Below are 23,107 nucleotides of genomic sequence, written 5' to 3' on the forward strand. Positions count from 1 at the left end.
AGGGCACATTGTGGTGTATCATAATTAATTTGTTGAATACAATAGTCTTCATAGTCTTTCTATATACACCGTGGGAAGGGGGGCACGTAATTGAATTTTATACTGGCACATGGGTCTAATACAGCAATGGATTATGGTTATGGGTAAATGCAACGTTAAAGTAGTGCCAATGTAAGACTGACTTTACATTAAACGAATGACAATAATATAGTATAAAGTAGGGTATTATTTGGACTAGAGAATGGTGTTGTCTCACCCTACTCGCATGTTGAAGGAGAGCACCATACATTATACACTGAGAAACCACGGCCGAGAGTGAGCTCTCCGGGAACAACCCCACCTTGCCGGTATCAATGCGGTAAAGCCCATCAAAAGAACTGCGGAGCGCAGTAATACGCCATGATGCGTCTACACTGCCGGAAATTCTAAAAGAGGAAGAAGAAGAAGAAGAATGCGGTAAAGAAGAAGAAGAAGAAGAAGAAGAGAACTTGAAACCATACTACTAGCGTATAGTATAAAGAACCGAGGAGGGCAGCAATACGCCACGATGCGTCTACACTGCCGGAAACGCAAAAGAAGAAGAAGCTTCTCTGCCTCTCGTAGGTAGGTAGTTGTAGAATGTAATACATTTTGCGCTAAACCACTCCTTTATCCGGTCGCTGTTCTTCTTGCAGCCATTTTGTAAACATTTAAAAAAAACGGGAAAAATACAGGAAAATATTTTAACAGGATCAATCCCGGGAAAAACGGGATGGTTGACAGGTATGATCTTCTTGTCTCATTGAAACCAAGTGGTACAGTATGCTTGCCACCTCATTTGCTTTTGGTTAGTGGTCATAGGTTTGAAGTAATGCTAACAAGCCGTTGTGCTGAAGTGCTATTCCTTAGCTTGGTCTGCCTGACGCCGCTGGCGGTCACTCTGTCAACCGCCACGCCCACACTGCTGACACAATTTTGGATACTGACCATGCCATATTGCTTGTTGTGCTATTAACACATGGCCAATAAGACCCACGAGGTTGTGTCTAATGCCATGGACCAGGAGGATGTCAGCTGACTGTCTAGAGATAGAATGCTATGTCATGTTGTTGTGCTAACTGGTGAGGGGTGCCCTGCTGGAAAGGTCCAATGCAACATGTTAGAAAGGTCACCGGCTTGGTCACCCCCTTTCCCTTGTCATGTGTATTCGTTGTTGTCCTTCATTGTCCTTAGTTGTAATTTGTTTGTCAATGTCTAGGCTGAGTTCCCCCCCTCCGAGAGGGCAATGAAATGTCACAATTTTTCTTATTTTACTACACTTTTTATTAAATTTTGCACTGTAAATAGTTAAAACGTATAATAAATAATAAAGTTGTCCCCCGAAGAGGGGGGGTGGATGGAGTGCCCTCAAGAAAGGGCCGGGAAAAAAGCTAAAAATTTAAATAATAATTTTTTTTTAGAAAGGTCACCATTAAAGGGATACTCCAACCATTGAACAGTCCAATGCAACATGTTAGAAAGGTCACTGGCTTGGTCAGTCGTCCCTACTAACACAATTGGCAGTGTTAGCGGGTGGGAAGCCGGTGGGGTATGTGTCCTGGTCGTTGTAAACTGCGGTTCCTACTGATCGGTCCGGGCGCCTGTTCAGCAGGGAGGGGATCGGGGGGAAATAGCGTGAACCTCCGCACGCGTTACATTCCCCCAGTAAGAGTCCTCGCTGTCAGGTAAAAAGAAGCGGCTGGCTGACTCCACATGTATCGGAGGAGGCATGTGGTAGTTCTACACCCTCCCTAGGCCGACAGTGGGACAATGCGCTAAATTGGGATGGGAGCAAAAATACAAAAAAAGTGAGAACAAAAAATATGTGTATATATATAAAAAATAAAAAAGGTCACCATTAAAGGGATACTCCAACCATTGAACACTCCAATGCAACATGTTAGAAAGGTCACCATTAAAGGGATACTCCAACCTTTGAACAGTCCAATGCAACATGTTAGAAAGGTCACCATTAAAGGGATACTCCACTCAGTTTAAGATCTGATTTGCTATGAACTGGGAGTAATTGTATTCCTTCCAAAAAGCATGGGCCGCGGACCCCCATTTGATGGATCTCTGACATCTCACATGTCTCACCTTTACCTTCATTTCACTACATGTCTTGTGTATGTAAGTGTCAAATACATCTCTTGAATCTTCTCACATGTGGGTCTTGATCTCTGAGTGTGCAGGGGCAGGGCTTCAGGGGGGGCTGTAGGGGCGGGGCTCCCCGGGCCCGGGACGGTCGAGACCCAATGGGGGCCCATCGCCGAGGCAGCAGGCTCCGCCCCCGAGATATTCGCTGCAGGCCCTGCTGCTTCGCGCCACTGACGTTCGTGATCATATTAGGTATAAAGCATTGTAGCCTATAATATGAGTTGTGCTGCTATTGCTATTGTTGTGTTGTGAAGAGTATCCTCTCTCTCTCTCTGTCTCTCTCTCTCTCGAAATGCAGTGTGCGCTTACTTGCGTTGCGCGTAATGAAAGTTTCGTTCGTTCGCTCTCTCTCGAAATGCAGTGTGCCTTACTTGTGTCGTGTGTTATGACAGTCTCTCTGTCTCAAGTAGCCAAACTTTTGGCTGGTGAAAATGCTAAGGGGCTAGTGACTTTGGAAAACCACTAGTCACAGTGGCTGGTGAGCTAAAAAGTTAATGTCAAGCCCTGCTTACCAGTGACAAAAAGGATGAGCACAATGAAGCAAGTGCACTCAAGAATGCCATAAGCAAATTTCCCTTTCTATTGTTGGTCAACATGCAGACCAAGATTTTGGAAAGCATAAATGCTGCTTCACAGTTACTGCAAGCAAAAGTCACGTCAGTCTTAGTCTAAAATTAGTCATTATCTGATATATATTTAATTTATATAGCCTTTTGTAGAAACGAAATCTTAAATATTAGGCCTACACCTTTTCTTTGGTTACTTTTCTTTCAAATCTTCTTTTTAATTGTAATGTAATCTTACTGACTGAGGTCAAAAAACTGTTTGCTCCTGCAGAGACAAAAGATCCACACACCTGAGAATTAACCTCCATGCAACGGAACATAATGGGCCGTCGTGCCCGCCGTCGTAACAGACGAAAGTCACGGCACTTTGCGAGCGTCTAACGGCTCAGGGCTGCATTTTTCACGAACATAGAAATGACCGAATTAAAGCTATATTTGTTGTCGTTCAATCGACCAGATACGTGCCTCGGTTCTCGAGTTACATGACGATATGTCAGGTGTGCAACCTTTTACGCTCGAGCGTCAGATTACCACCCAGGACTCCCGATATAATGTCAAGCTTTATTGGGTTTAAAGGGCCCGGTCATGTGGCCCCGCCCCCCGGCCCGGGTCTGATATGTTCCGCTAGTGTCTCTGACATCTTGTGACATGTGGGTCTTGATCTCTGACATCTTGTCACATGTGGGTCTTGATCTCTGACATCTTGTCACATGTGGGTCTTGATCTCTGACATCTTGTCACATGTGGGTCTTGATCTCTGACATCTTGTGACATGTGGGTCTTGATCTCTGACATCTTGTCACATGTGGGTCTTGATCTCTGACATCTTGTCACATGTGGGTCTTGATCTCTGACATCTTGTCACATGTGGGTCTTTATCTCTGACATCTTGTCACATGTGGGTCTTGATCTCTGACATCTTGTCACATGTGGGTCTTTATCTCTGACATCTTGTCACATGTGGGTCTTGATCTCTGACATCTTGTCACATGTGGGTCTTGATCTCTGACATCTTGTCACATCTGGGTCTTGATCTCTGACATCTTGTCACATGTGGGTCTTGGTCTTGGATTTTAGTGCTGCGGAAATGCTCTGATACCTTGATAAGCTTCCAAGGTTGCTCAGTGTATTGTGTCCCTTTCTTCAGATGTACGAAATCTCTAATATTTGATCAGGCTATGTATTTTGATCAACATATCAAAGCGTTGACCCGTACATCTTTCTTCCATTTAAGAAACATTGCCAAACTCAGGTCTGTTGTATCACAACCTGAGCTAGAGTTGATCATTCATTCACTCATTCATATCATCCCGGCTGAACTACTGCAATGCAATTCCCTTTTTACCTGCCTCAGCAAGTCATCCCTGAACCGTCTACAAATGGTCCAGAATGCTGCTACAAGGCTATTGACCAGGTCAACTCACATCACACCCATCCTATCTTCCTTACACTGGCTTCCCATTAAGTTTAGGATTCATTTTAAGGTACTTGTTTTCACATAATGAGCCATGCATGGTCAGGCATCTGTATACATCTGTGACCTGATTAATCCATATATCACCAGTCAGTCACTGTGGTCTTCTGACCAGGGTTTACTGGTTGTCCCTCGCTCTCGACTTAAAACAAAAGATGATTGTGCCTTTGAAGTTGCGGCTCCAACATTGTGGAATGCTCTTCCTACAGGCTTATGATCTGCAGTCTCTGTTGACGCCTTTTAAAAAGTAGCTGAAGATGCATGTATTCAAACTGGCCTTTGTCTTGTAAGTGTAACTGTGAATTGTACCCATATTGATCCCTAGTCCAAATTAATTATGAATCTGTGCTTTAAATATGGACTGACACTACCTCTGTCTTCCCTTGCTCTGTAGCTGGGAGATCATTGACTCTGGACAGGACAGCAAATCGGGGACGGGGCAACAGTTCAGAGACTCCTTCAAGCTCTTCCTGCAGGAGACATCCTCGTTCAAACAGCAGAACCCCGGCAAGGTGAGATAGAGAATAGTTCAACACTGTGGACCTAAACACCGGATTGAATTAACGTCATTGTTGCTCCCATCCCATGATGACTCGATAGATTGGCTTGTATCAGGCTTAGGAAGCTGAGGTCAAATTACCAGGGCAAGCTGCCATGTGCAGCGGAGGGTAGTTGCCTGCGCAAAGTGCCTTAAAACCATTTAACGCACACCTACTTGTTGATTATTCTGCTTATACCATGACTTGCCAAAGACAAAAAATATGTGCCATTTATTCATATTAAAATATAAAATGTATTTTATATATTAAAATATTAAGAAATATTTCATTTATGCTTTGCTCACTGCTGACTTGTAGTCCCTCTGCGCCACCTTAGCAACTGCTTGACAACCACTTGGCTGACAAATTGCTTGACTGATGCCAGTGACAATGACCCAGAAAGCTAGCTTTATGCTAGCAAGCCTTTCTGTCAATAACTTTGCCTATGATTAACAAACGGTGAATATGATCTGACAGTATGTTTGACAAAAAGGCTGACTTGGTAGGCATACAGGCATGCATGATCATGTATACATTTATTATGTTTGGGTTTTTATGTTTAAATATCAACATTATCTGGCCATCCTCAAGTAAATACTATCAAACTCCTCTGACCTCACCGTTCCAAAGACCCAAGAGATGGGACAGTATTATGCATATTATACACACACACAAAGGGAGAATTTTAGGGAGTCTTATAGCAGACTTAATGATTTTAGAATATTTCAGCTAATGAAGTTAAATGTTTACTATCATCAACTATCCAGTTTATAGTGTAACATTTGGTTACAAAATCATGAACGTGTAGAGAGAGCGAGAAATAGAGAGAGATCGGCTCAGTCCCTCGCATTCTTCACCATTGGAGCTCCCCGGGGGGGGGGGGACGTACCTTACCTTAATCTACCTGCTCTCAAGGTACCGAAATGTGGCACAGAAGTAGTCATTGTTGCTAATTGAAATGCTCCTCAAATATTGTTTATGTAATATATTACAATGTTGAGTAATAACCAACCAGGGGATGCTGCCTATATGTCATGAGGCCATGACCTGTAAGTGAATGACAACGATGGGGATGAGGATTTGAGCTAAACTTGCTTGGGAATAATTAGGATGGCATGTGCCATGATAAATTAAGGGATTATGAATTGTAGGTTGGGTAGCTGATGAATTTAGAACGGTGATTATAAATTGGAGCCGAACTACGTGTGTATTAAACGGTCTTAATGCACACCTCCCAGCCAATCAGAAAAGAATATTCACCCAGGCCATGGTATACATATTTTTATTGCAGAATATTGACAACGTTTTCCATTGGAGGCATAATTTGCAGTTGAAAAAAGGTAATAAATGACAAGATATTGCAATATCACAATATTACAATATTGTGACTCTAGTATGATAATATCCTATCGTGGGGCCTTTGGTGAGTGGACAGGTGGTGCATTCACAAAAACCTCACCTACAGGTTTTTTGCCTGCTAAGACAAAAACTGGCCACTAAATGGTAAATGGCAAATGGTGCATTTATATAGCGCTTTTATCCAAAGCGCCTTACAATTTTGTTCCTCACATTCACCCATTCACTCACACATTCACACACCGACGGCGGAGGCGACCATGCTCATCAGGAGCAATTAGGTTAAGTCTCTTGCTCAAGGACACTTGGACACGCTGCCCGGGAGAGGACGCTTCGGAGGCGGCATGGTGGTGTAGTGGTTAACACTGTCGCAAGAAGGTCCAGGGTTCGTTTCCCGCTTGGGGACCAGGTTTCCATGATGCCAGGTACCCAGGTGGGGTATCTCCCAGGCCTTTCTGTGTGGAGTTTGCATGTTATCCCCGTGCTCGCAAGGGTTCCCCCCCCCCCGATAAGATAAACCCAATGGAAAAACATGCACAACAACAGATCGCTAACGCTGTGGCGTCCTTGACGAAGACGGACAGGAGCACTTGGATTGGTCCCCTGGCGCGGCTCACGTTGACGCCTGTCTGCTCCCGGCTGCCCTTGGGGGGGAAGGACGACGGGATGGGTTAATCGCAGAGACGAATCGCATCGGCGATTCTAAAGAGACAATGCATGCGTGTGTGTTCCGGTGTGTGTGCTAAAAACTAACCGCTGTGTACCGCTAAAAAACATTGAGTGTCGTTGCATGCCGAATAAAGACCTCTGCAACAGGTCCTGCATTATTATTATTATTAGCTTCCGATTACCAGGCGACTGCTCTACCTGCTGAGCCACTGTCGCCCACTAGAGGCCACTAGAGGGTGGGGACACTTTTGTGGACCAACAGAGCGAGTTACATCATAGAGCTGCTGGTTGCACCTAAAACAAATGGTTTGGAAGTCTCACCACCATCATAGGAGAACCCTTAATTCTTATTTTTATCCATCCCTTCCTGTTTAAATTTCTTTCATTTCACAGTTTTAGTAATTTCTCAATACAAATTGCTATAAATCATCCTTCACACATGACGACCGTAGCAACGTCTTAATCGAGCCTGATTCCAGTAAGAATATTGTATTGATGCAGGAGTAGGCCTAATAATTGTGAGTGTAAATTGTTTTATGAATTAAGTGTTACAATAATAATGATTATTTATTTGTCTTCAGTTTTGCTTGCTGGTCTGCAGTTTGTGTACCTTCTTTGCGGTCCTAGGACGCTACATTCCAGGGGTTATCATCTCCTATACTTTAGGTGAGTCAAACTGAATATTCTGAATAAGCCATGTACAATAATACTATATATATATTGTGTATATATTAGGACTGTCCCCGACTAAGGATTTGGATGGTCGACTATGATTGGCAAAAATTTGCCGTTAGTCGACTATTGGTCGAGAAAAGAAAAAGGAATAATAATAATAATAATAATATTTAAAAAATATATATATATATTTTTTTTACATTTTTTATCATTCCATTTGGGCTGTGGGGGGTGCTTAATGTCTGAAGGAGTCGACTGAAGGCTTCTTGTCCTCTGCAAAAGCATGCAATTGGTCCACTGATGGATACATCTTGATATTTGTCTATAGTGTGTTCATTAGATGGGTGAAATCCTCTTTCAGTGCCTCTGTGCCTGTTTTCGTAGGCAGTTAGCCTCTGGTATGCGTGCCATTAGCGTTAGCCACGCTTCTAGGCCTCTTTTCTTTTGGAAAGAATGATACATTTTTTATTTTTTATTTAATTTTTTTTAGTTTTGTATTCGACTAAGAGGTTGGCTAGTCGACTACGGCTCCTTTCGACCGATTAGTCGACTAATCGACTAATAGGGGTCAGCCCTAGTATATATATATCCATCCATGGTAGCTGCAACATGCTTAGCATTGAGGTGATACCGTAGGCTTGAAATGCTCCGGTGATATGCAACTGTCTGACGTCACCCAATGCATGCTGTGCAACTGTAAACTGGAACTTGTCCACTGAGAAACTTTCCGCGGTATCTGGAGTGCAAATTAATTATTAAGTGCGATAAAATGCGTAATTTCTTTTATGTTTTTTCTGTAGTTAATTGATCGAAATGAACATGAGTCCCAGCCCTAATAAATACCTAACTTAAGGGCGGCTGGATTGCGCAGCGGACTAAGCGCTCGTCACCAACGCGAGAGACACTGGTATCGAATCCGGCTGTCAGCGTTGCCTCCGGCTTGGCCGGCCGTCATACTGGCTCAATTGGCAGAGTCAGCGGGAGGGAAGCCGGTGGGTGGTAATTTGGTCGTTGTAAACAGCGACTCCTACAGGTCGGTCAGGGAGCCTGCACAGCGAGGAAGGGAGATGGTGAGGGTAGTGTGAGCCTCCCACACATTACACCTCACCAATGAGAGTCTGCGCTGGCAGGTGAAAAGAAGTGACTGGCTGACTCTGCATGTATTGGAGGGGACATGCGATAGTATCTTTTCATCAATGGCCTATGTTCCGAAAGGAATAAAAGGCCTAAGTAAGTAAAGTAAGTATGCGATAGTATCTATCAACCCTCCCTAGACCGACCAGTGGGGGTCACATGCGAGCAACGACCAGGAAGGGGAGGGTGGAATTGGCATGACTAAATTGGGATGGGAGAAAAACACAGAAAAACAGGAGGAGAAAAAGTGGATACAAAATTTATAAATAAATACCTAACTTAGAAACACAATATTGTTCTGTCAGCACAATACTGATGTAATTAAGAGATTCCCTGATGACCCTGATTTCCTGTAATGCATAGTTTTATCAACTACAAGGGTGCTTTTATAAGGTATGGGATGGGTGGGAAAATACGTAGGTAGAGCCGGTGAGGGTTTTGTCAACAAAGAAAATAAACTATTTAACTATTGAACAGCTGGCCTGAAAATGTGAGAAATGTGGTCAAATAACAATTATTGTAGATTTAACCATTTCTTTTTCCAAGAGTTCTAGAACTCCATAGCTCTCAATGACTAGTAGCTACTAGCTGCTGTTACATCGTCTTTAGAATGTCTCAAAACACAAATCACATTGGTTTATCATCTACCTCAGAGGGTTAAGGGAACATGCCAACATTATGGGAAATGCGCTTACTGTCTTCTCTAGAGTCAGACAAGAAGGTAGAAGATACCAATTTCCTCTCTGTGCGTTCAGTAGAAAGCTATCTGGCTGCAAGCTAGCCTACTGTAACTTAGCACAAATTAAGCGGATACGGGTCAACTAGGCTAGCTGGTCCATATCCGCTTCCATTCATTTGTGCAAAGCTAGGCTAGCTTGCAGCCGGATAGCTTTCTACTGAACGAACACAGAAGAAATTGGTATCTATTTTCTTGTCTGACTCTGGAGAAGAAGGTAAGGGAATGGTGGATGAAATGTCCCTTTAAAAAACCCAATTATCTTCCCCCTGTTTCCACAGTGCTGGGCATCTTCCTGTGGCCTCTGATATCAACGGACAAGTTTAGGCTGTGGCTGGAGCCAGTTCTGCAGAAGCTGGACTTCGGCATCGGAGAGTTCCTTCAGAAAATCAAAGAGAATCATGGTGATTTACAGTAAATACTTCGTCAACTGTCTCTCCAAAAACAACAGTGAAAAATGGTGCTCGCATTTATTTCCGTATAACGATGCGCAAGTCACCTTTACATGCCTGCCGTTAGTATTTGCCTTGAGCATCCAGATTGCATTTGGAGAGAGTATTGGTATTTGCATAAGATGCAGGTGTAAATGCACCCCAAGAAGACAGGAATAGTACTACACACACACACCAACATACAAAGTACTAGGGCTGTGCTGATGATCATTATTTTTGCTTTGAAACTTCAATAGTTACAGCGTGATCTTGCTTAAATTTTTTTTAATAAAGTACTAAAGTAAAGTTCTGCCACAGGGGGGAAAAAAGGTACATAATGTACATTATGGTATAGCCATAAGTCATATATTTACGTATGATTGTTGGTTCAACTCCTGGTTGCTGTGTTTGTTTTGGACTTTTGCGATACAATACGTTATCATGGCTATAACATAACATACATTATTTACCTTTTTTCCTATGGTCGATTAGTACTTTATTTATGTTTTCTGATGAGATTGTGTTGAAATGAGAGCTATGGAGTAGATAGGTTTTCTTTTTTTTTTATCTACTTTTTTCTCCCCATTTTTCAATTTTTCTCCCGTCCCCAATTTCGTATTGTCCAATTCTACCCTGTCCTGTCTCAAACGTTGTTGGCCATGCCTCCCACAAGCCGGCTGCAATGTGGACGAAGTCTTGCATCACGTGTCCCCTCCGCTTAATCATTTTAGGCAACCAGCTTGCGCCTAGCCACGCCCCCGCGGCGACGCGGCAGCGGCAGAGCCCCCTCTTTTAACATCGACGGTTAGCTCAACTGGTTCGCCGCCTTGCTGTGGATCCTGCGGTGCGTTAGTGACATGTTCGAATCACTTCCATTTTTTTTTTCTTTTTTTTTTAACGTGCATTCTTTAGGCGGTTAAGTTTAGGCATTCTTTCGGAGTTGGTTAAGGTTAGGGTTAAGTTTAGGCATTCTTTCGGAGTTGGTTAAGGTTAGGGTTAAGTTTAGGCATTCTTTCGGCGTTGGTTAAGGTTAGAGTTTGTCTTAGAGCATGGCAATATTCTTTCGGAGTTGGTTAAGGTTAGGGTTAAGTTTAGGCATTGTTTCGGAGTTGGTTAAGGTTGAGAAGAACTGATTTTCAAAATGAATGTTGGATTATTATTTCTGTGCGCTATTTCTTAGAGTGGTAAAAAAAATCTTTATTTTACCATGGCAGCGATTTAACTTTTGAAGCTTTGAAGCATTCGGGTCACAGCCCTACAAAAGAATGTGTGTTCACTTAAAAGACTTAACTTAAATGGCTTAAAAGATTGGGCATGCTGTACAAGTAAACATTGAATGTTGACTTGGCTTTCTGCTTGTTATTTCTAGAGAGGAGGCTTTTCCTGTCACAGGCGGAGAAGGAGAGCATCGAGTCAGACCTGTCCTCCATGTTTCCCAAGGTTAGCTGACCATTGTCTCTCATCTCGTCTCAATCTAATAACCCCCAGTGATCCAATTTGAAACCACTTGAAAATGCAATACTCATGATGCACATGATGCATGATGTTGGGAGGTCGCCAAAAAGGGGAATGCACCAATGGAGGCTTTGTAGCCTTACAGCCTCACATACAGTATCCCTTTCATTGCCACACTACCAAAGGGTTAACCCTTTCACTGCGACAATACAGAAGGTTAACATAAGGTTATGTTATGTATATAACCAAGTTCTATGAATACTGGTGACGCTCAGCGTCATCTGCACTAACCTCACTTCGTGCACATGCACTGAATAAAAATCCACAATGTACCTTTACATACCAACATCCGTCTGGCCACACCCCTATCCGCTACCTTCATAAGCAGGTGTGTGGTCACCTACTCGCCTCCTTCCCAAACTTTCACCACAAGGCGAGATCAAGGGCCGCAGTGGCGTCCCGACGCTGAGCGTCACCAGTATTCATAGAACTTGGTTATATACATAACCTTACGTTCTATATCATACTGGCTGCCGCTCAGCGTCATCTGCACTACAGGAGATGAGCGGGAGCCTGAAGCTCGACAAATGTACCCCGCTGAGGCCCCCGACAACCATCAGACCGTAGAGGACCGAGCCCCCCGACCCTCCCTAATGGAGGATACCCTCCCCATTGGAGGACGGGAGGGAGACGGATCCGACCGTGCGAAGAGAAACTCGAGCAACTCAACGCACAGGGTGAGCAGACCGTGGCTTGACCCCACAACTACGCACACGCACAACCCGCATGCCACCAGGGAACGAACGGAAGGAACAAACCTTGTTACTGCCCCCAAAATCACGGGGTCAAGAGCAAACTCAACCCCGTGGCAAGGCCGTAGCAGCGGAGCGCGAAGGAAGACCCAGACCCACTGAAGGGACTGGATCCCCCGGAAAAAGGGGGCCCGGAGAGGTCAATGACGCCAAAGCATCAAGACCTCACCAGGCGGTCACTTAGTGACACCGCCCCCCACATCGCCAGCGTATTCGGACAGGGCCCCTCCAAGAGCGGGCCCTTCCCCCCACTAGTACGCCGCCTGGCACACTGACCCTGGCAAACTCAGGCAGTCAGCATGGCCGTAACTTGAAGCACTCAAAAGGCTATACTACAGCGGAAGCAGGCAGCGCACCGGGGAGACGACCCCAGAGGGGGTCGATCCCTTAAACCAGGCAGCAGGCGTTTGACCCGAGCCTGGAGCACTGCGGACGAGACAGGCACCAAAGGGGTCAACTGAAAACAGCACCCCGGCGGAAGGGGCGTATGCTGGCATTGTTGCGCACCATGACAAAGCCTCCACCAAAAAACCCCGACCCAGAGGGGTCGAGGCAGAGAAAGCTGACACGATTGGCAGGCGTCATGAACGTGCAGGGGCACACTCAACCGGGTAACCCGGGAGTTGACTGCTCCAACACACCAGGGAATCAACCACCCTCTTGGTACCACATGCGGTGGTTGTTCCTATAACCCCTCAAGAAAAAACTCCAAAACACACCTGCGGGTATACACTGGCTATACCGCAGTACAAGTGTTTCAGTTTTCAAAAAAGAGTTATTCCAGGCCTACGGGTCGACGAAACATAACTTCGGACCGGGCTCGGCCCGGCGGTCCAAAAGACCACCCCAACAGCCCCCTCTTCGCCATGCGTGAGAGAGGAGCGAAAAGAATGGAGAACCAGCCCCTTCATGATAGTGCCGGGTACAACATGTACCCAACAAAGGGTCTCCATAACGCCCAACCCTGTGACACCCGGGCCGACCCGGCATTTTTCCCCCCGAAAAAAGCACAAGTCCCTCAGGGTACCAGAACAGCAGATCTGCGTCCCCGGCGGACAACGGGTTAACTGACCTGGACCAGTGTGACCAGAACCAGTCCCGTGCCCTAACCACGCCGACATCCCCACCCCTACGCGTGTCGATCTAAAACATGAAAAGAGGGCGCCACCCAGACGGTCCCATTCGTACCGCGTTCAGTGGCCCACCCCAAGGGCGTGAGACGTTTTGATCTATTCCGTTAACATCCCCCAGATATGAACGAGAATCCGTCGAGACCTAGTAACAGGCGCTCGGAAGAGAAAAACCCCCATCCCAGTTGCCCTATAAAAACGCTGTTTTAATAACGAGCAACCAAGGCGTACCAGCCTCATGCGTGATTCTTATCAGAAACACCCCGAGCCAGCACTATGTACGCGTCGAGACCCAAACACATCAATGGATAGTCTAACCAGACACCAGACATTGGTCCTTCAAGTCGCCTGGGAGAACGACAAGGAGTTGTCGTGCTTCATATTCTTCTCTCTTTTTATTAAAAAGAAAGAAACACCGACTGACATGAATCCCACGTGACGCGGCCGAGGGTAAATTTTTTTTACATTCTTACATCCCGCCACCCTCACCACAGAGAGGAGACGGGAATCCTCAGAGAGACTTCCCACGTGAGCCACAGATTGAAAAGTCATGGTAACATTGAGCCATGTGACCAACAGACTCAAGTTACACATATATCGAGCGTAGCAGAACAGTAAGTTCCTACGCTCTGCCCCTACAACTTGACAATGACAGACCCTACATACGGGTCTGAAAAAACTCACGGAAGCCGTCGTCCAATAGAAACGTGCCTAGTGACGTTTTCTATGACGGGGGAAACCCATGACTCAACCGCCCGTGATAGGTGCGGAGTCAGGGAAACACTCTCCGCCCCCCCCCCCCCCCCCTGTGCCAAGCTGCCTAACAGCTTGGCCCTGACCGAATGAAAAGAGGTACCCCCTCGCAAGCCCAACCCTTGAATACGACAACAACAAATAGCCATGATACCTTAAGTAGCCAGTATGCTAATGAACAGCGCAAGCTAATTCAATGCACGCTAGCCACAGACAAGTCTGTGAACAGGGTTTATAACAAGGCCAAGTTATGTATGTGTGAACCCGACACCCGTGTTTATGTTGCAAGACACCGAAAATCTGATAGAGAGAGAGAGCGGCCTGAACCGCGGTACCATTACACACACGAGCATTACTGCAGACCAACACAACAGTGTTGCGGCTCAATATCACTGTTTAAGCAACAGAGCACACAACTAACCTCTACCTTTATGTGAAGACCTAACCTTCAGGTCGAGGCAGAAAAAAACTTTTTCAACAGAGTGTAAGCTGCTGCAGGCCTTGCTTAAGCTCTAACATGAATGTAGCGACCAACAAGACTTAAAGTCTAGCCCTTCTATCAAACCCACACTAGCGAAAGGTTCACACATCGTATCCCCATCATATGTTAGTGAATAAACACACAGTTTGTAACAAAAAATATAGTCCCTCCCAGGAGGGACTTTTTATTTCTCATAATCAAAATCATATGTTTGGGCCGGGAAGGGAACAGGGGGGGGCCACAGAGGGAAAAAGTCATTTTCAGCGACGCCTGCCACGAGCGGCTCGGGACTTGCCACCCCGGGGAGCCCCGGAGGGACGGTAAAGGATAGGAGGCTGGTCACGACGATCCCTACCGTCACCTCCGGGCGTAGATGGGCCGGCTGCAGTGGCGGAGGCGCCCTCTTTCCTCCTGGCCTTCTTTGCCGAAGGTCCAGCAGTGGCGGTGGTAGCAGCGGCGGCTACGGCGGCAGAACCCCGACGACGAGCCTGCCGTCTGACTCCACCGGCGACATCGGGCGGGGGGGAATGAGGCTGGAGCACGGAACGCTCCTCCTGCATCTCCCTGCAGGTCGAGGTCATCAACTGCAGTGCCGACCCGAAAAGTCCAGCATCGGAGAGGGGTGCCCTCGGAAGTGGAGTCCTCTTCCTTTCCGGCACACGCGCCTGCTCCAGCCAAAGGTGGCGCTGGACTAGAGTGGCCAGGGCGCGTACTATCCCAGCGGCGATGGCCTGCGGCTGGATCAGATGCAGGATGGCTCCTGCCGACTGGGCGAGCTGATCATGTTGCAAATCGGTCAGCTCCGTACCGCCCGTCAGTATCCCGGACATGAATCTCGCCAGCTGCGCGATGTTAGAAGTGGCAGCCAGAGATTGAGTCGCGGAGATAAATGACTGGTCACTCCAGTAAGCCAACCGCCTCGCCGATTTCCCTTGGGGAACCGGCTTCCGTAACGGCTCCCACACCACCTCAGGACAAAGGAGAGCTGCCATCGGCCTATCAAGCCGAGGCACCCCCTCCTTCATGCCGTCTACCAAACCCACCACCCTCGTGACTCGCACGTAGGCGGGGGTGAGGCCCATGATGTGGGAGACCACCTGTCCCTGACGGACGTAGGCCTCCATCGAGGGGAAAAATGGACAGACAACGCCCATCTCTCTCACAGGACGGCGTTGCCATAGATGACCTATGAGATCATCAGGAACAGGAACAGGCAGTGGCTGCGGCAGCGGCACGCCGTTTGCGACTGCCGCCGCCGCCATGAGCTCGGGGAACAAAGCACGCAGTTCCCCCTGCATACTTTCCCCCACCGAGCTCGCGTCCCTCACATGCAGCAGACTACTGGTTACAGAGCCACATTCTGATGTGGCTGATAGCAGGGCATCCCGCCGCCGAGTCAGAGGTTCTAACTCAACATCCGCGTACGAGGAACCCCAAGGAGACCTATCACCCCCCTCCAGTGTTACCTGGACGGGCGGCGGACATGTCTCCACCGGGGCGTCGAACAAGAACCCGTCCGCTTCTACCATGTAGTCCTCTGTTTCCATTGGCCATGGAGAATCAGACGCATCCTCATCCGGCTCCAGCAACTCACCAAAACCAGGCCGTTCGCGTCTACAAGCCACCATCTTACGACGGGAGCGAGCCGACGCAAAAAGTTTGCGTCTCAAATCCTCCGCCACCAGAGGAGCCGGCCGCCCAACAGCGGACGACTCTCCGGAGGCAAAGGAACCAGAGCCGGAACCAGGCCATCGCACAGGAGACGGCGCTGGTGCACCAGCTCCTTGGAGAGGCAAACTATCTATCGGACGCCTACCGGGCACGGCTGCCGACCACGAAAGAGGCCTCAACCCCGCTCCAAGACGCACGACAGAGGAGGCAATGGAGAACCGCTGGTGAAGGGTAACGTTGCTAGCGCGACCCTCCGAGGTCAACATTATGACTTAGCTTTTTTCTTTTTAAAATGTATGAGAGAAAGAAAAAAGCAAGAAAAAATGTAAACACGTAACTCAACTTTCTTCAGCTAAAACAACCTCGTCAAGTGATGTATACAACAGGCACTTCCTTGTGGTGAAAGTGAAGAAGGAGGCGAGTAGGTGACCACACACCTGCTTATGAAGGTAGCGGATAGGGGTGTGGCCAGACGGATGTTGGTATGTAAAGGTACATTGTGGATTTTTATTCAGTGCATGTGCACGAAGTGAGGTTAGTGCAGATGACGCTGAGCGGCAGCCAGTATGATATAGAAGAACCCTTTCACTGCCACATGACAAAGGGTTAACCCTTTCACTTCCACACTACAGAAGGTTAACCCTTTCACTACCACACTACAGACGGTTAACCTTTCACTACCACACTACAGAAGGTTAACCCTTTCACTACCACACTACAGACGGTTAACCTTTCACTACCACACTACAGAAGGTTAACCCTTTCACTACCACACTACAGACGGTTAACCTTTCACTACCACACTATAGAAGGTTAACCCTTTCACTACCACACTACAGAAGGTTAACCCTTTCACTACCACACTACAGAAGGTTAACCCTTTCACTACCACACTACAGACGGTTAACCTTTCACTACCACACTACAGAAGGTTAACCCTTTCACTACCACACTACAGAAGGTTAACCTTTCACTACCACACTACAGACGGTTAACCTTTCACTACCACACTATAGAAGGTTAACCCTTTCACTACCACACTACAGAAGGTTAACCCTTTCACTACCACACTACAGACGGTTAACCTTTCACTACCACACTATAGAAGGTTAACCCTTTCACTACCACACTACAGAAGGTTAACCCTTTCACTACCACACTACAGAAGGTTAACCCTTTCACTACCACACTACAGACGGTTAACCTTTCACTACCACACTACAGAAGGTTAACCTTTCACTACCACACTATAGAAGGTTAACCCTTTCACTACCACACTACAGACGGTTAACCTTTCACTACCACACTATAGAAGGTTAACCCTTTCACTACCACACTACAGAAGGTTAACCCTTTCACTACCACACTACAGAAGGTTAACCCTTTCACTACCACACTACAGACGGTTAACCTTTCACTACCACACTACAGAAGGTTAACCCTTTCACTACCACACTACAGAAGGTTAACCTTTCACTACCACACTACAGACGGTTAACCTGTAGTGTGGTAGTGAAAGGGGTATAGTTGATCAGATATGGCTCATAATTCTTAGAGGCAAAGCACCTCACAGATTGACTGGCACCTGAATGGACCTTTTCACAGCAGACATTTTGACGTGTCATACTGTAGATGGGTAAACACAGTTTTAACTAATATATAATAATAATAATAACGAACCCCTCCGAGGGATCAACGGTGACGAAACCAAGATGGCAGCTTAGCGAAAAGGCTCCCTACAACTGTACACGATTTAAATAAAAGAAAACGCATATTTAATGCTAACTTAGACAGGAGTCATGTACACCTCCTGGGAAGCGGGAGACCGCATTGAGCAGGTGGTTCTGGGGCGTCGTAGATTATTTGAACATTGATGGATTGGTATTGCTTTCTGTTGAGATATGGAAAGCGCATCTGGGGAGGGTGCCTTGATGCTCACGTGTTCAAGGTGGACAGTACCTGGATGTGTGGTGGCACAGGGTTTGAGCGTCTAGTCTGGCTCCTCAGTGCTGGCTCCAGGGTATTGCACTGGTCTTAGTAGGTACTCATCACTCTCTGCGAATAGGTCCGCATTGGTCGCGGTACTGGCACTCACTCCTCAGTGCACGATCAGCGATATCTTCCAGCAGCAGTAGCTATGCCATATTGTGTGTGTAAATTGCAGGGAGATATTGGTCCAAACATGAAAACAACACCAAAATATATATTTTCACATTGTCTGCAAAAGAAAACGCCCAGAACAATATCCAAACAAATGGCACTCACTGAGGAAAAGGTGTATTTGCACCAGATTTCACATGGAGGTTCAAAACACCTTAATAGAACTTTCCATGTTGAAAAACCAATAATTCCCTGGTAAAAATGATGGGCAGAGCGCATATTAGGATTGATAAATCTAGGGATATAGGCACAAAAGAAATATTACCAACAAATATCTTAGTTACAGCAATATTGTGCTGTCAGAACAACTTAATTAGGTAGTAGGTTAAGTACATAATGAGACATTTAAGGTCCATTTCACAGATGCCGCCTAAAATATGATAAGACCTGGCATCACTTTCATTTCATAATGGATTGAAAGGTAAGCCTATTCCTCAAAATTTAAAGAGCCAACAACCGCAAGGCAATAATGATGACAGAGTTTGGAATCCAACTCAGGTGCAGAGAACATTGCACTCCAAACAATCTGTTGTCGGCACGGTGAAGTAGTCTATAACCGGCACACTGGTCTGTCACTGAGGGCAGAGTCCAGTTCAGTGGCTGACCGTTGCCGCTTCGTCCCAAGGTCTTTCTTTTGTGTAAACAATTGCTCTGTTGAGTTTTTAAGGTACTTGTAAAATCATTCAATTATATCATACATTTCAGAATGAAAGGAAGACGCCAACATTTTGGGAAATTAGCTTACCGTCTCTAAGCTAGGCTAACGTGCAGCCAGATAGCTTTCTACTGAACACATAGAGAGGAAACTGGTATCTATCTTCTTGTCTCTCTCTGGAGAAGATAATAAGCGAATTTCCCAAAATATTGGCGTGTTCTTTTAAATGGTGAGCTATAAAGCACCCAGAAGTCTTTTTATTTTGAAGGAGTGAGCTGAGCTGAATACATTATGGCAGAACGTTTGACCTATAGCAATAACAGCCAACACACAGACACTAGTCTTGAATATCCTCTGCTTTATTCACCCAATTTCATTTTCCGATCTGAAAAGATCAAATCCATGTACACTTGTACAGTAACTGTGACGATGGGGGAAATCCGTCTCTCTTTGTCCAACAATTCCCCCCAAAACCACAATGCATGTCCTATTCTTTTCTTTTCCCCAAACTACTACTGTAGTAAAGGTATTCTGTTCTGTATAGAATGTTCTGCATTCTGTTCTGTATGTACATTCTGTACAACTATAGTTTGATGGCAAAACCCTTAACTGGCCAAGTAATTCGCATGTGACCGGTCGTTCTTTTCACAGTAATGGATGCAAGGATTCGCTAATGTAGAGTGGCGGTGCCTCTTGGCCACGCCCCTAACAATGCAAAACACAGAAAAAGGCAATTTTTACATTAATTTAGGTTGCCCTGTAATGTCACAGTGAATGCTTTGCGTCTATAACACCTTGTATCCTTTGTACCCCCTGCCAACAGCTGGACTCCACAGTGTGCAAAGATATGTCTGTATCGGACACAGAGGTCTCCGACGTGACGTGGACTGACAACGGCACGTTCAACCTGTCCGAGGGTCACACGCCGCAGACGGAGAACTCCGATGGTACGTGTGACCACGACGCCGTCCACTGTGGAAGAGTAGAGTTAACCCTTTCACTACCACACTACCAAAGGGTTAACCCTTTCACTGCGACAATACAGAAGGTTAAGCCTTTCACTGCCACACGACAAAGGGTTAACCCTTTCACAACCACACTACAGAAGGTTAACCCTTTCACTACCACACTACAGACGGTTAACCCTGCCTGTCTGTGACGAATTACAGAAGTGAGAAGGACTTCATTCGTCTCCTTTTGAAATGTGCCTTTTTGTACTTAGAACACACTTCCCTAATGAAGATTCCCTAATCTAGTCAAATTCAAATTACCTTGATAATATCACATCTTTATTATTGAAACAGAATGCTGAATCTGACAGTTTATCACTGTAAAATCCACGTTTTCTTGCATAATACTGTATGAGTCATCTGCCAGCTCACTAGAGAGCAGTTTGATTTCTGGTCTCCAGAGGAAGACCTTCTGTCTTTACCTTCTAAGCCTACCGCTCAACATTAGGTCTTCATGGACTACATGGAAATATTCTGATCACAATATGGAGTCGCCTACATAAAAGGTTGACTGAATATGGAGTCGCCTGCATAAAAGGTTGACTGAATATGGAGTCTCCTACATAAAAGGTTGGGTGCCTCTGACTTACGCTATTAACTGGACCTAATCTGTTTGCTTGTAATTCTTCTCAACTTCGCAGACCTCGACAGAGAAGAGGTATTCACTGGCGGCCTCCCAGAATTCCCCTCGCTTGACAACGGCATGGGGACCAATGGCGACGACGACGACGACGACCTCAGCATCGGCCTCCCGACCCCACCCCCCCGGGAGCAACGCACATCATTCGCGTCGGACGCCGACCCGACCGGCATGGCCCTGGCACTGGCCAACCAAATGGCGGGCGACGTCATCACCGCCGCCGTCACGGCCGTCATCCAAGAGAGGATAGAAGCCGCAGTGGCCGCGACGGTGGGAGCCGCCCCCCAGACTGCCATGGACCTGGCCGACGAATCAGACAGCGATGTGGAGGACTTTGAGCTACTCGACCAATCAGAGCTGGAGCAGCTGGAAGCGGAGCTGGGGCTGGGGGGTGCTGAAAAAACCCAGGATGCCAGAGAACAGGAGGAGGCACAGGCTAAGTCCAGCAAGTCCTCCAGTGGCTTCTTCTCCAAACTCCTTGGACGCCACTGAGGCGGGGTGGGAGTGGGACATGTGGGAGGGAGGGGGCTGTTTGGGGAGGACTGTTAAGGGTCGTGATTGTTTCCATTCTTCTTGTTTTGTTTGTTTTGTTTGCTAAGTGATACCTGTGTGAAATATGATCAGTGTGTAATATCACTATCATGCTAGGTGGAAGGTGAGGTACTGTATTACTGACTGTAATATCAGTATCATGCTAGGTGGAAGGTGAGGTATTACTGACTGTAATATCAGTATCATGCTAGGTGGAAGGTGAGGTATTACTGACTGTAATATCACTATCATGCTAGGTGGAAGGTGAGGTACTGTATTACTGACTGTAATATCACTATCATGCTAGGTGGAAGGTGAGGGCGCTGTTTTGGTGGCAAATGTATGTATATATGTTTTCAACCGTACACATTAACGAAGGGTTATGTATATAACCCAGTTCTATGAGTTAAATGGTGCGCTCAGCACCTGTCTGCACTGTACTTCACTTCGTGCACGAGCACTGAATAAAAAAATTCCACCATGTACCTTTACATCCCAACATCCGTCTGACCACACCCCCTTCCGCTTACCTTCATAAGCAGGTGTGTGGTCACCTACTCGCCTCCTTCCCAAACTTTCACCACAAGGCGAGATCAAGGGCCGCAGCGGTGTCCAGGTGCTGAGCGCACCATTTAACTCATAGAACTGGGTTATATACATAACCCTTCGTTCTATGTCGTTAATGGCTTGCTCAGCACCTGTCTGCAACAGGGGCTGAGCGGGAGCCATAGCCCGACCAATGTACCCCGCTGAGGCCCCCCACAACCATCAGACCGGGGAGGACCGAGCCCCCCCGACCCTCCCTAATGGAGGATACCCCCCCTATTGGGGGTTCACGGGAGGGCGACGGATCCAACCGTGCGAAGAGGCACTCAAGCAACCCAACGCACAGGGTGAGCAGACCGTGGCTTGACCCCACGACTACACACACGCACAACCTGCATGCCACCCGGGAACGAACGAGGGAACAACCTCGTTACTGCCCCCAAAAATCACGGGGTCAAGAGCAAACCCAACCCCGTGGCAAGGCCGTAGCAGCGGAGCGCGAAGGAAGACCCAGACCCACTGAAGGGACTGGATCCCCTGGAAAAGGGGGCCCGGAGAAGTCAATGACGCCAGGCATCAAGACCCCACCAGGTGGTCACTTAGTGACACCGCCCCCCACATCGCCAGCGTATTCGGATAAGGCCCCTCCAAGAGCGGGCCCTTACCCCCCAATAGCACACCGCCTGGCATACTGACCCTGCAGAACAGGCAGTCAGCATGGCCGTAAGCACTCAAAAGGTTAACCAACGGAAGCAGGCAGCGTACCGGGGAAACCAGGCGACAGGCTGTAACCTGAGCCTGGAGCACTGCGGACGAGACAGGCGCCAAAGGATTCAGCTGGAAACAGCCCTCCCGGCGGAAGGGGCGGATGCTGGCGTTGTTGATCACCATGACGAAGCCTCCATTAAAAAAAACCCACCCAGAAGGGTCGAGGCAGAGAAGGCTGACATGATTGGCAGACGTCATGAACGTGCAGGGGCACACTCAACCGGGTAACCCGGGAGTCGACTCTGCTCCAACACACCAGGGAATCAACCACCCTGTCGTTACCAGATGCGGTGGTTGTTCCTATAACCCCTCAAGAAAAAAAGGGGTTATCCCAGGTCTACGGTATCAACGAAACTTTACTTCGGACCGGGCCCGGCGGCCCGGGAAGCACACAGGGTTACCAGAGGAGGTCCAGAAGACCACCCCAACAGCCCCCTCCCCGCCATGCGGGAGAGAGGTGCGAAAAAGAGAACCAGCCCCTGATGATAGTGCCAGGTACAAAGTACCCAACAAGGGTCTCTACAACGCCTAACCTTGTGACGCCCCGGGCCGACCCGGCCTTTTTTCCCCCTGGAAAAAAGCCCTAGTCCCTCAGGGTACCAGAACAGTAGATCTGCATCCCCGGCGGACAAACGGGTTAACTGACCTGGAACAGCGTGACCAGAACCAGTCCCGTGCCCTAACCACGCCGACATGCCTACTCCAGGAGAAGGGAAAGATATGCGTGTTGATCTAAAACA

General features: G+C 47.2%; 1 protein-coding gene across 1 annotated transcript in view; it reads left to right on the forward strand.

Moving 5' to 3' along the window:
- Positions 1 to 21,014, forward strand: part of retreg1 (reticulophagy regulator 1) — a gene marked incomplete at both ends in the record, with an annotated part of 191,330 nt that extends 170,316 nt beyond the window's left edge. Inside the window, 6 exons of the mRNA XM_084327769.1 lie at positions 4,610 to 4,727; positions 7,361 to 7,445; positions 9,606 to 9,728; positions 11,125 to 11,195; positions 19,696 to 19,819; positions 20,524 to 21,014. Coding sequence (XP_084183895.1) covers positions 4,610 to 4,727; positions 7,361 to 7,445; positions 9,606 to 9,728; positions 11,125 to 11,195; positions 19,696 to 19,819; positions 20,524 to 21,014 — 1,012 coding nt within the window. The remainder of the gene's footprint in view (positions 1 to 4,609; positions 4,728 to 7,360; positions 7,446 to 9,605; positions 9,729 to 11,124; positions 11,196 to 19,695; positions 19,820 to 20,523) is intronic.
- Between the last annotated feature and the right edge of the window lie 2,093 nt (positions 21,015 to 23,107).

Source organism: Notolepis coatsorum, assembly GCF_963971535.1.
Source record: "Notolepis coatsorum genome assembly, chromosome: 13".
NCBI lineage: Eukaryota > Metazoa > Chordata > Actinopteri > Aulopiformes > Paralepididae > Notolepis > Notolepis coatsorum.